The sequence below is a fragment of the Eumetopias jubatus genome, unplaced genomic scaffold, assembly GCF_037043125.1.
Source record: "Eumetopias jubatus isolate StellerSeaLion01/CBP00866 unplaced genomic scaffold, mEumJub1_p1.0 scaffold_15, whole genome shotgun sequence".
Classification (NCBI taxonomy): domain Eukaryota; kingdom Metazoa; phylum Chordata; class Mammalia; order Carnivora; family Otariidae; genus Eumetopias; species Eumetopias jubatus.
In genome coordinates this window covers 57,169,442-57,182,978 of record NW_028274821.1, presented here as the reverse complement: position 1 = coordinate 57,182,978, position 13,537 = coordinate 57,169,442, and the positions used below count along the sequence as shown (strand labels likewise).

At 46.1% G+C, this 13,537-nt stretch overlaps 1 protein-coding gene across 4 annotated transcripts in view; it reads left to right on the top strand.

Annotated features, from left to right (window-relative positions):
• Nucleotides 1-86: 86 nt before the first annotated feature.
• BAG1 (BAG cochaperone 1) overlaps nt 87-13,537 on the top strand; it is a 31,492-nt gene continuing 18,041 nt past the window's right edge. Inside the window, exons 1-8 of one of the 4 annotated variants that reach the window (XM_028115134.2) lie at nt 87-210; nt 1,585-1,713; nt 3,691-3,773; nt 5,521-5,634; nt 8,216-8,323; nt 9,508-9,570; nt 10,095-10,185; nt 12,317-13,152. In XM_028115134.2, coding sequence (XP_027970935.1) covers nt 174-210; nt 1,585-1,713; nt 3,691-3,773; nt 5,521-5,634; nt 8,216-8,323; nt 9,508-9,570; nt 10,095-10,184 — 624 coding nt within the window. In that variant the 5' untranslated portion in view covers nt 87-173 and the 3' untranslated portion in view covers nt 10,185; nt 12,317-13,152. Of the gene's footprint in view, nt 211-1,584; nt 1,714-3,690; nt 3,774-5,520; nt 5,635-8,215; nt 8,324-9,507; nt 9,571-10,094; nt 10,355-12,316; nt 13,153-13,537 lie in introns of those variants that run through there. The other 3 variants (XM_028115135.2, XM_088019205.1, XM_028115136.2) reach the window with 3 other exon arrangements.

The window sequence follows — 13,537 nt, the reverse complement described above, 5'->3', positions numbered from 1 at the left end:
CCAGATCCACCAGGGGCGCCGCCGCCGGCGCTCGCAGGCCGCGGGTGAAGAAAGTGCAGCCTCGCTCGGCCCGGAGCGAAGAGGTGGCCCGGAACGAAGAGGTGGCTCGGAGCGAAGAGGTGGCCCAGAGCGAAGAGGTGGCTCGGAGCGAAGAGGTGGTCCAGAGCAAGGAAATGGCGGCAGCCGGGCTCATCGTGACCGTCACCCACAGTGAGCTCGGACAACCGGGTGGGCTCCGGACCGGGTGGGCGCGGTGAGGGGGCTACCAGAGTCCCAGCGGGGGTCTGTGGGTTTGGCCACGTGTCCTCCAAAAGCAGGTGTTATTGTGTTGGTCCTGGACGTCCGGAAGTGTAGGGTCTTGTTTGTGTTTGGGACCGGCTTTTGTTCGGGTCTTGTATCAGCACACCTTTCCAGTGGCCAGTGTATTTTGACTCAGGCCATTTGTTTTATCCTCGATGTCCGTGCTTCATGTCGTCGTCCTGGTTGTATGTGTTAGTGTGTGCCTGCGTAGTTATTTTGGGTCTTTGTATCAGGATGGTTTTTGGCTGTGTCGCCTATGACTGCTGTGTGTCTGGACACCTATGTGTGTGCCGAGCCTAAACTCATGTCCGTTGTTTGAGTGGGCTGTGGCTCCAAGCATACGCTCTGGGCACCCTTTGGGTCTGTCTACTGTTGGAGTTGACATCAATCTAAACAAAGTCAGTCCTCTCAAGAGCTGAGCCTATAAAGTCTCTTCAGGACTAGGGGAGACCCCAGGGCCTCAGAATCTCAAGACCAGTATTCTAGATCCTTCAGTTTTGAGTAACCTTGGGATGTCTCCTTTCTAGGCTTCTGGTTTCATCCCTGTGAAGTAGAGTTGGTAGCACCTGTCCCACTAACTTCATGTGGCTCTTGTGCAGGCTCAAGGCTTGGCATAAGCACTGGGCATGGGCTATCTCCTTACTGTCCACATACCTGTTAAAGAATTGACACTTCGGGTTCAAAAAGAAGTTTTTTGCTGTGTGAGTTTACTCACTCGTTGTCTATTTACTGAGCACCAACCATGTATGTGCCCAGGCGTGCCCAGTGGGACAGACTTGGAGGAAAAAATAATCCCTTACTCATGACAGCAAAGGAGACAAGAACATTACAGAGTACAGGGCAGTTAGGCCACAGGAAGCAGATGGCTTCTGATGAAAAGCATGGCCTTAGGAATCAGATCTGAAGTCAAGTTCTGACTCCTCAGTTGAGTCTCCATAGGCAGGTCGTAACTGGACTGAACGTAGTTTGCTCATCTGTGAAACGGGGATTAATATAGGTAGTACCTACTTCCTGGGGTTGTTCTGAGCCTCAGCAGTCCTTTATGCAGGTTAAGTGCTTAAAATGCTAGCTGATATCACTAATGTTAGTTATTATTATAGAGGAAACAAAAATCCTCCAACAGGTCACCAGACAAAGCTGGGAAGATGGGGGGGACAGGCTGTTTGGAGTAGGTGACAAATGAACTGGGCCTTGAAGGCTGGGTAAATAAATATAATAAAGTGTCAGCCTGTAGTAGTTTATGTGAAAGAATTTTCTTCATTGAACACTCTTCTCTCTCCCCAGGCAATGAGAAGCATGATCTTCATGTTACCCCGCAGCAGGGCTATAGTGAGCCAGTTGTCCAAGACCTGGCCCAGGTTGTTGAAGAGGCCACAGGAGTCCCACTGCCTTTTCAGAAACTTATATTTAAGGGTAGGCATTTCTCTTCCAGCTTTGAGTCCTTATGGCTAAAGAGACTGTTTAAAACTACTTAACCTTACCTAATGATAACTCTTAGTTTTTGAACTGGGATAATTTTTATTTGCTTGTTTACTCATCCATTCCTTCAGTACATTTTATTGAGAACCTACTACGTACAGAACACTTTTTTTTTTTTGAAGATTTTATTTATTTATTTGACAGAGAGAGACACAGCAAGAGAGGGAACACAAGCATGGTGAGTGGGAGAGGGAGAAGCAGGCTTCCCGCCAAGCAGGGAGCCCGATGCGGGGCTCGATCCCAGCACCCTGGGATCATGACCCAAGCCAAAGGCAGACGCTTAACGACTGAGCCACCCAGGTGCCCCTATAGGACACTTTCAAACACTTGGACAGGTATTAGAGTCCAAGTCCCATGAGGATGGCAGCAGTCTTACCATTTGTGGTGAAAACACATAGGTAGTCTTCCCTGGCAAAGTTAGTTTAGATCCTCTTCCCATCATATGTACAGATCGCACTCCCTAACACTTCTGCATAACTTGTATTGAAATTACTATTAAATAATTGTTTTCATAGTTGCTGAACTTCTGATTTCTCTGTTAGAATAACTAACTCTCTGAGGGAAGATACTGCTGTGTCTAATGCTCAGCATAGTGCTGACACAGAGATGTTGAACAAACTTACCAGGGGCCTGGTTGTGGCAAGCCCAATGGATGATGCTGATTTCTGCTAGGACCCACCGCCTTTCTATCCCCATTCTTTCTTCCCATTCCCATGGGAACTCATTATCGTGGTATCTGATGGGGCCAAATTTATCCCATTTGATGCCAGTCATAAAGGATTTAGTGAAGGGGGGGCGCCTGGGTGGCTCAATTGGTTAAGCGTCTGCCTTCGGCTCACATCATGGCCCCAGGGTCCTGGGATTGAGCCCTGTATCTGGGCTCCCTGCTCAGTGGGGAGCCTGCTTCTCCCTCTCCCTCTGCCCCTCTTTCTCTATCCCTCTGCCCCTCATGCTCTATCCCTCTCAAATAAATAAAATCTTAAAAAAAAAAAAAGAATTTAGTGATGGGAAGCATTTTTTATTTATACGTCATAGAGCAACTCCTTGTGTTTTCTTTTTAAAACTATTTTATTATGGGGGCGCCTGGGTGGCTCAGTCGTTAAGCGTCTGCCTTCAGGTTAGGTCATGATCCCAGGATCCTGGGATCGAGCCCCGCATCGGGCTCCCTGCTCCGAAGGAAGCCTGCTTCTCCCTCTCCCACTCCCCCTGCTTGTGTTCCCTCTCTTGCTGTGTCTCTCTCTGTCAAATAGGTAAATAAAATCTTTAAAAAAAAAAAAACTATTTTATTATGGAATTATAAAAGGCAGTAGAAGTCCATGTTTCAAAATAGAGGAAAGCACAAAGAAGAAAATGTTCTCCTGGATAAAATCCCTCGTTACATTTCAGCATATTTCTATCCATCTGTATAGGCATCCTGAAGTGGGTTTTTATTTGTGTGTGTGTGTGTGTGTGTGTGTGTGTGTGTGTGTGTGTTTAGTTGATGAAACTGAGATTATATTGACTATACAGTTTTTATAACATTTTTTTATAAAACTGAGCCCTCAGCATTTATTGTGGCATTGAAATTTCCTGAAAAAATTAGCTTTAATGCCTACGAAATCTTCTATTGTACTGATGTATAGTTAATTAGACCCCTGTTCCTAAATGTTTGTCTCTTTCTAGTTTCTCACTATTATGATTAAGGTTGCATTGAAGATTATTTTATAACACTTACTGTGCAGGCATATGTCCAGTTGTTTGTTTGGGATAAAATCCGAAATGAAATTACTGGATCAAGACACCTTTGGAAAAGGTTATGCCAATTTATCCTCTTCTCATTAGTGAACACGCTTGTCTATTTCCTGTAACCTTGCTGAAATCTATTTTCAGTGTTGTACAGTTGTTACCACTTGGCATAACTTCTCTTTTCAGGAAAATCTCTGAAGGAAATGGAGAAGCCATTGTCAGCACTCGGAATACAGAATGGTTGCCGAGTCATGTTAATTGGGAAAAAGGTAAATTGCTTTTTCTACCAGAATACCCCAGAATCAAATGACTAAGGTCTTCTATATATATTTCCATTTAGAAGGCCAAATTGGGAACCTAGATTCTACATTAGTGAAATAGCTCTCTCCAAACAGATGTAGTTCCATTTATTTGATGGGCTTGCCAGGTTTGTTATTCTCATGCCCTCCAGCTCCTGTGGGTTATGACTTTTGCTCTGGGAATTATGAACAGTTATGCTACTTCAATAATGTAGCTCTTGTGTTGGTGGTGGATCTCAATCTGGTTAAAATGGTGCCTGAGTCAGGCCTTACTCACTTGGAGGGGATTTGCAAGAGAAACTTTTGTTAAAATAAGTCTGTAGATTTTTAAAATAAGTCCTCTGCAAATTTCATGAGTCTGTCTCCCTTTAAACACCTTTTCCACTAAAATCTTCCACAAGGGAAAGCCCTCTTTGGCTCAAAAGAAAGGTTCAGACTAAAGAACCAAGGGAGGAAGGGGGCCCCGGAGGCTCAGTTGGTTAAGTGTCTGCCTTCGGCTTGGGTCATGATCCCAGGGTCCTGGGATCAAGCCCTGCATCAGGCTCCCTGCTCGGTAGGAAGCCTGCTTCTCCTCTCCCACTCCCCCTGCTTGTGTTCCCTCTCTCTTGCTGTCTCTCTCTCTGTCAAATAAATAAATAAAATCTTAAAAAAAAAAAGAACCGAGGGAGGAAAAGAGCCAGTTGGTCAGGACAGTAGCCCCTGGGGTGATGAGAGAGGGTTATGGCCAGCCCTGCATTGTGACACAGTGAAATTGTTGGTTATAGGAAGTTTCCTTATTTTGGGTGAGGTGGCTTATTCAGAGTGGAGAGAGGGCAAAGATTAGCAACGTGGAGGCAAAGAAGATCTAGTCCAGCCGCAGAACAACCAGGAGTCTGGCAATCAGGATTTGGCCACAAAGAAGTGTGTGAACAATTTTGGGTAGTATAAAGGCAGGAAACTGCTGGCCCTGACTACCTGTTGTTTAGATGAGAGAAGGGGAAATATTCTAAATTTCTTTCTTAAGGTTCAGGGAGAATAGTTCTGGGAAATGGGCAGAACCTAAGGGTTGAGTTTGAAGAAATTATAGAACCCCTTATTGGAGCTGCCCTGGGATGTGTGAAACCAAGTCTGATTCAAGTCTCCGTTCCACCTCTTTTAGGCTGTGTGACCTTAGGTTACTTTACATTAAACCTCAATTTCATCATCTAGAACACTACCTTCCTCACTGGGTTGTAGTAAGGCTTAAAATAATAGTCCAGATAAAGTGGGTTTAGTGTAGTGGAGAGAATGCTCAACAAAAGTATTCATCATTGTCATCATCTTAATAAATGGGAGAGCTCAGTTGTGGGTGACACTTAGGAATTCATTTAAGAGAATGGTAGAATTCCACCTGTCTCACCATTCTGGACTCCTTGCGGGTGTTTACCGTCATCTGTTCCCCCTGGAGGCTTCAGTCTGGAGTCAGCCCCAGGCTCAGGTTGACTCTGCACTTAGATTGGCTCCCAAGCTGTCTGGGTCCTTGCAGAATGTTTACTTAGTATCTTCTCTCTAGTCTAGAGTCTTTGTAGGTAGAAAACCATGTGTAACCCTCCAGCTTGCTTTCCAAGAAGCAGCAGAGTTAAGGCTATTTTTTCTAGGTGAGTGGTTTAGCCCAGTTGTGGTCAGATTTTTTTTCTTTCCAGTCAGAAGCTACTGTTCTTGGTGATTATTGACTTCATTTCATTCTTAAATATTTTAGAACAGTCCAGAGGAAGAGGTTGAACTAAAGAAGTTGAAAGATTTGGAGAAATCTGTGGAGAAGATAGCTGATCAACTGGAAGAGTTGAATAAAGAGCTTACTGGAATCCAACAGGTCACTCTCTTTGGGGAGATACAAATGTGTGGTTGTGAGGGCAGGCTCTCTAGTCCGATTCCCTGGTCACATCTTGGCTTTACCCTTTCTATTACTGTGGGCAAGTTTGCCTTGTCTCAAGTTCCTCATCTGTAAAAAGGGAAAAATGATGGTACTTCCTCTTAGGGTTGGTGTGAGGATTAAATGATGCAGTTTGAGGGGCACCTGGGTGGCTCAGTCGGTAGAGCACGTGACTCTTGATCTCAGAGTCGTGAGTTCAAGCCCCACATTGGGCATAGAGCTTACTTAAAAGAAACAAACTAAAAACAAATGATGTAGTTTGAATCTGATGCATATTAAGTGCTTTATAAGTGTTATCGTCATTGCCATTTTCAAACCCCAGCCAGCATCCGTTTGTGCTCCTAGGAGAGCACCTGCCATGCCAGGGTCATGTATTGTCTGAAATAGAACAGGTAGTTTCTCTCAGGCCCAGCTGTTATAATGTGTTTAGCAAGACAAAGAACATTTTGTTGATGCATAAAAGGTCCAAGTTAAGCTTGATCTTAGCAGGGGGTCATCCTAGTCAATTCCTTGTATTAGAGAAGGAGTACTAAAACTAAGTAAGAGGGCGCCTGCGTGGCTCAGTCCATTGAGTGGCTGCCTTCAGCTCGGGTCATGATCCTGGGGTCCTAGGCTTGAGCCCCATATCGGGCTCCTTGCTAAGTCGGGAGCCTTCTTCTCTCTTTCCCTGCCTGCCCCTCCTCCTGCTTGTGCTCTCTCTCTCTCTCTCTGCAAATGGATAGATGAAATCTTTAAAAAAACAAAAACAAAAAAATGCTGAGGATTGTGAACTAGCCCCAAACCACCTATTTTTTTCCCTTCTCAGTTTATAACGTTAATAGATGTAGGTTTCTGTTTTTTTTTTATGATTTTATTTATTGATTTGACAGAGAGAGAGCACAAGTAGGCAGAGAGGCAGGCAGAGGGAGAGGGAGAAGCAGGCTCCCCGCCGAGCAGGAAGCCCGCTGTGGGGCTCGATCCCAGGACCCGGGATCATGACCCAAGCCGAAGGCAGCCCCTTAACCGACTGAGCCACCCAGGCGCCCCAGGTTTCTGTTTTAATGACAAAAGTAATACATGCCAGTTGTATAAATTTTAGGTAAACATATGGGCACTAACACCTATAAGGCCCTGACTCAAAAGATAACCAATACTAAAGACTGGAATATGTTTTTGCATCTTAAAAAAGATACAGTGTTGTGTACACGTTGTAAATTGTCCTTTTATAGGATAATAAAACTGAACATTTTCCTATGTCATTAAAAATGATCATACTTGGGGCACTTGTGTGGCTCAGTTGGTTAAATGTCTGCCTTTGGCTCAGGTCATGACCCAGGGGTCCCCTGCATCAGGCTCCCTGTTCAATGGGGAGTGTGCTTCTCCCTCTGCCCCTTCCCCTGCTCACGCTCACTCACTCTCTCTGTCAAATAAATAAAATATATTTTTTAAGATTTTCTTTATTTATTTGACAGAGAGAGACACAGTGAGAGAGGGAACACAAGCAGGGGGAGTGGGAGAGGGAGAAGCAGGCTTCCCTCGGAGCAGGGAGCCCGATGTGGGGCTCAGTCCCAGGACCCTGGGATCACGACCTGAGCCAAAGGCAGACGCCTAACGACTGAGCCACCCAGGCGCCCCAAATAAATAAAATCTTTTAAAAAAATGATCATAATTTTCAAAACTTACATAGTATTGTAACATATATGAATGTATCATGGTTTATCTAACTAATTTTCTATTATTTATCATCGAATGATATTTTACCGTTATGCATTAATGCTTCTCTGAACATCCTTGGATATAAATCTTTTTTGACCATTTCTGATCATTTTTTTGGGGTAGAATAAATTCTTTGACTTGGAATTGCTGGCTAATGTTTAAAGCTTTTACTACATGTGGTCAAATCTACATCTTTGATAAACATCCTCAGAGATCCCAGCTGTCCACCCATCGTCACCAGCTAACTGGTCTCTAGGCCAAGCAATGTGAATAAACAACAAGACAATTTAATAAAAACAGTGTAAATGCTGCCATTTGTTAGCGCATGTCTGTGTCAGGAATTATATTAAGAGTCTACTTATGTTCTTCTTTATCCTCATAGTAACCCTCTGGGGTGTGGGTATCATAATCTCCGTTTTAAAAATGAGGACATTAAGGTTCAGATAAATTAAGTAACTTGCTTAAGATCACAAGCCAGTAAATGGCAGTCAGAATTCAAGCTTGGGCCTATTGGACTCTACACCCTGCGTTCTTAACGTCTGCTTCTTGTGTGTGGGTATACTCTGGTGACTGGAGGCTTCACCAGAGCCAGGCCCCAGGAGGCATTAGCAGCCCCAGTGGGCCATGTGAGCTAGAGAGGCCTGCAGCCTATTACAGTGCATGGGGTGGCTCTCTTTTCTCCAAGAGATGAAGTTGTGGGTCTGAGGTCTGGCCCAACCTTTTGGGGGAATGTGGGCTTAGGGTGTGGCTGCTTCATCAGTGCCTCAGCCTGGAGTTTTCTGTCAGCCTTAAGGAACCCTTGCAATAATGCATTATTCCTGCACAGGGTTTCCTGGCCAAGGATTTGCAAGCTGAAGCTCTCTGTAAACTCGATAGGAGGGTAAAAGCCACAACTGAGCAATTTATGAAGATCTTGGAAGAGATTGACACACTGGTAAGTAAATATTCAGCCGAGAAGAACTAGTTTTCTTTGACTATGTTTCAGTCAGTTTCACTCTTTCAGTAATGCACTCTTATTGTCTGAGCATATTGAGTGCCTGCTGTGTGCCAGACAGTGCTCGGTCCTTGGTGGATACACGGAAAGACAAGATAGTTCTGGATTTTTAGGCACTCACATCATACCAACATAGGGCTTTTGTCATTTTTATTTATGTATGCTAAAAGCATCTAATCCTCACAAAGTTGGGACCCAAATGGACCGTGATTTTATGGTTAGAGAAACACAGGGCTTCATGATACTCATGTGACTGATTATCTGATTATTACTGGGCTCATTACCTGTACAGAAGTCAGTCAGACCCAGCTCTTGTGAGACTGTTGAGAATCTCGACTTCCATGTTCTCTTTTACAGAATGACGGTAATGATATTTCTAGCCGGCTGCCTCATTTTTTTTTTTAAGATTTTATTTATTGATTTTTGAGAGAGAGGGAACACGAGCAGGGGTGGGGGGAGAAGCAGACTCCCTGCTGAGCAGGGAGCCCCATGTGGGACTCCATCCCAGGACCCTGGGGTCACGACCTGAGCCAAAGGCAGGTGCTTAATGACTGAACCACTCAGGTGCCCTGATGCCTCATTTTTTTTTTTTAAGATTTTATTTATTCATTTGACAGAGAGAGACACAGTGAGAGAGGGAATACAAGCAGGGGGAGTGGGAGAGGGAGAAGCAGGCTTTCTGCTGAGCAGGGAGCTCGACATGGGGCTCGATCCCAGGACCGTGGCATCATGACCTGAGCCGAAGGCAGACGCTTAACAACTGAGCCACCCAGGTGCCCCAATGCCTCATTTTTGAGGGTGAATTACTCTGCCTGGGATTCGGGGGGAGTGAGGGTAGTTGTAAAGAAGCACAGTGAGCTCATGGCATGGCCAGGATATAGTATCTGTACCTAGGAAATAGAGAAAGGACAGAGTCCATGTTACAGATCAGTTTCCATGGTGCAGACACTGAGAACAAAGGGAGCTTTTATAGGGGTGAGAGCCCTGGAAAGAGCCATGTAGGATACAGATCAAGGATACATTCCTGAACATGCACGTCTCATTCACTTTGGTGTACTATGGGTATTTTGTCGTGTTGTTACGTCACTTTTATTGAGATTATTTGTCAACTTATTCTTCCACAGATTCTGCCAGAAAATTTCAAAGACAGTAGACTGAAAAGGAAGGGTTTGGTGAAAAGGGTTCAGGTGAGTTGTGTGGTGAAGCATTCCAAAGTTTAATGTGTTGGTGCGTGTGTTTATGTGTGCAGGGTAGGGTAGGCTAGAGGTGTGATGTGTGATGTGGACTTTCTTTTGGTTGGTATTTCCTGAACCCAGGACATAAGAGAAGAGCTCCTTTCATGCCCCTGTAATTATATTTGAATGTAAGCTCATTGAGGAGGAAGACCACTAGAGAACAGTTATGATGGCCATATTACACAATTCCAGGAGGCACTACTCCTGTGAACACTGTTCCCTGAACTTGTGCAGTACAGTGGCAAGGCTTCCTGTTCTCACCACGCTTCTGGGGTCTTGTTGTCAGAAAGCCTGGTCCTACGCTGCCCTCTGCCTCCCTCCCCTTTACCTGGGAGCCCAGGCTGGCTCCATCCCTCCACAGCCCGTTTTGAGTTGGTCACCCGTGGGTTCCCCATAATGGCTGAGCAAAGAGCCTTGCATGGGCAGGGAGTGGCTGGCCCCAGATGGTCCCTCACTGCCCTGCATTCCTGTTTTAGGCATTCCTAGCTGAGTGTGACACGGTGGAGCAGAACATCTGCCAGGAGACAGAGCGGCTACAGTCCACGAACTTGGCCCTGGCCGAGTGAGGTGAGGCGGAGAGAGGCGGGGCTGCCCTGAAGAACAGCGCCCCCAAGTTCTGCCCTCTCTGGGACTGAAGTGACCTGATTCCTCCAGGGCTGCTGGGGACAATTGGCCACTTGCCAGTTTTCCTGCACTCCCCCTGTTCTCAGTGAACAAGTATTGTCTGCAGTCTGCAGTGGAGCTCCTGTCTGTTTTCTCATTCCGTCTCCGTGCGGCTGTGCCGTCCAGCAGCCCACCCTGTCTGGAGAGGGCCTCCCCTGCCCATCTTCCCAGCTCTTTCGACCTTGGGGTACTTTCCCTGGGCTGGTGAGACCTCTCATTAATGTTGGAGTAATTCTGGGTTTGTAGGCCACCCCTGTCTTCAGATTCATGAGGCCTTTTTGCCCTTGTGATTCTATAGCCTGTCAGTGTAACCCAGAAGCACCAAGAGGTTACAGCTAGTCAGGAATGTTGGGAGTGGCTCAGAACAGGTGTTTGGCACACAGGGTAGTCCAAGTATCCCTTGTTGTAACCGAATTCTGGAACAGGTGGCTGGGTGATTGGTTCACAGACCCTGACCTCACCTCCCAGTGACCCTGCCCAGCCACAGGCCATGAGATCTCAGAGGCCCATTCCTGGGATGGGGCTCGTATTGATGCATGGACTTCGTTGTCCTCAAGTAAATCTTTAGAAGGTTAGAACCTAGTGATGACTGAACCTCTGCTTGAAACCAGGTCACAAGTACAGCGTGGGGGGACAGAGAGAGGAACCACGGGGAGGTGGGTGGTAAAGGCAACCATAAACTTCTAAGGCGTTCCTCAAAGGCATTTCTGTTCATTGTACCCTTCTGAGGTCAGTGTTTCCTTCAAGGCTGTTCCTATTTGTTTTGTGGCCCCTTCCACTGTTATTTTTTTAAAAAAGCAGTTTATGTGTACGTCCACAAGCAAAAGAATGTTTAAACTTTTTTTGATGAAATATGAGAAGCAAAAGCCTTCCGTGGTTCTAGCTGTAATTTGTGTTGAATACAATCAAGAGTGGCCCTGTATACTAGAACTCGTAACCGGGTCAACTGCTGTCACCCCATTTTTCACACAGTGCCCAGGAGACAGGCTTCCAATAGGCCACTCTGAGGCCGACCTTATTTGGCAGAGAGAGTCACTGAAGCCCCAGGAATTGAGGCCCGTGTGGATGTGACCTAGGACAGGGGTGGACACGTGGATGAGGCTCAGCCTAGCCTGGCCCACTTCCCACTTGAATCAGCAGTTCAGTATTTATATGATCGTTTTTGTATGGTAGCTGTGTGGTGTTGCGCCAAAACATGTAATGAGAAGTCCCTGTGTGCTGGGTACTGTTCTGAGTTCTTCAGGTGTATTAGTCATTTAATCCTCAGACATTCTAGGAGACAGACAGATACTGTCCCCATGTTAGAGGTGAGGAAGCAGAGAGCTTGGGTAATTTCTCAAGGTCCTAAGTGGCAAAGCCAGGATACAAAGCTAGGTGGTTTGATTCAGAGCCCACACTCTTCACTTACTGCCTCCCCACAGCATGGGCTCGCTTGCTCTCATCCGTCTCCCTCTCCCTTGTTGGTCTCCACTTCCCATCTGGCCTTCTGCAGAGCAGTTTCTCTACAGAGCAGGTGGGGTGGTCATAAAGTGCAGGTCTTAGCATATCAGTCGCCTGAGCATAAAGGCCAGAGTCCTTTCCTTCAGTGCTCTCCCTTTCATCCCCAGCCACTGGCCTGTTTGCTGTGTGCTGTTCCACACGCTGGGATTCCAGATGCTCTGTTCCTTCTCCTGCTTTGGGTCTCTGCATATGCTATTCCTCTGTTTGGACAGCTCCTCACCATCTCTCCCCGACCCCTACCCCACCCCTTTCCTAGGTAGTAACTCCTGTTCATCCCTTGAACCTAACTCAAATGTCTCTTCATGGAGAAACCTTATCTACTGTCAGAGAACACATCACCCCCCCCCCCCCAGGTGATATCCTTTCACAACTTGCCATAACTTTTCTTTATGATAAATAGCATGATCAGCCATGAGTGATTTGTGGGATTATTTGATTAATATTTACCTCTAACCCTAGACTCTAAATTTCTTGGGTTAAGGGGCTTCTTTGTCTTGTAACAGCATATTTCAAGCACATTGTCTATTTGTAATAGGTGCTCAATAAATATTTGGAGAATGAATGAATGTCGATCGCACACATCTACAATGAAATTCCCACAGCTGCACTCCGTCAGCACTGGAATTTACAGCATCAACAACCATTGTTTGATTTGAGGGTGGAGAAGAGAGGCCCTACAGCGCGGGCAACTGGGCATGTGTGCACAGCCCCCCTTTCCCCCCCCTAGATCTGCACATCCACGGGGTGTCCCTGCCTGTGAACAGGGAGAGAACACTCCTCGCTGCCCACTTTCCTGGGACATGGCCAGTCCTACTATAAGGGGAGCCGATGGGGCTCTGTGATCCTGTAAACATCCTTCAGCCTCACAGGGCTGGAAGAATTCTCCCACACATTGTTTAGTCAACGATTTCTACTTATCCTTTAAGACTCAGCATTAAGGTTATCTTCTCTGAGATGCCCTTCTTCCTTTGGTAGTCAGAGCTGTTTTAACTGAAATCACCAGAAACCGAATTCCAAAGAGATTGTTGAAATAGAAAATTTATTGGGGTGCCTGGGTGGCACAGTCAGTGAAGCATCCAACTCTTGGTTTTGGCTCAGGTCATGATCTCGGGTCGTGAGATTGAGCCCTGCATGAGACTCCGTACTCATCAGGGAGTCTGCTTGAGATTCTCTCTCCCTCTGCCCCTCCCCCTGCTTGCACACTCTCTAAAATAAATAAATCTTTTTTTAAAAAAAGGAAAGAAAGAAAGAAAATTTATTGGCAGGATGCCAAGTTATCCCATGTAGCCTTGGGATGTTCGAGGGCAGCTGGGCTTCAGGAATTCAAACACAGCCTTGAATCGCTCTCTGCATCTCTTTCTTTGTATGCTGGCATCATTCTCTCAATCCTGCTTCTTCCACAAAGTAGGAAACATGGCTGTCAGCCCCCACTTCACACATCTTGCAGCTTCACTACCAGAGAGGAACTGCTTGTTTCCTTGTTTGCAATTCAGAAAATCCTGGGGAGAATTTTTTGGCCAATCAGTAATGGCCAGGGCAGCAGGGTCATGTGCCATAGATAGGACCTTTAGGGGCCCACGGTTATGTTTCCAGAGACAGGGCCAAGTTTCCACATCTGTAACGTGGGGAATTAAGTATTCCTTACAGTGGTGCCTGGCGCCTGGCACATTGTTCAGGTGTAATCTTTGGGATTCCTCATCATGGGTGGAAGCCTGGGAGGGGAGTGTCACCGACAGGAAGCTTGGCTGAAGCTATG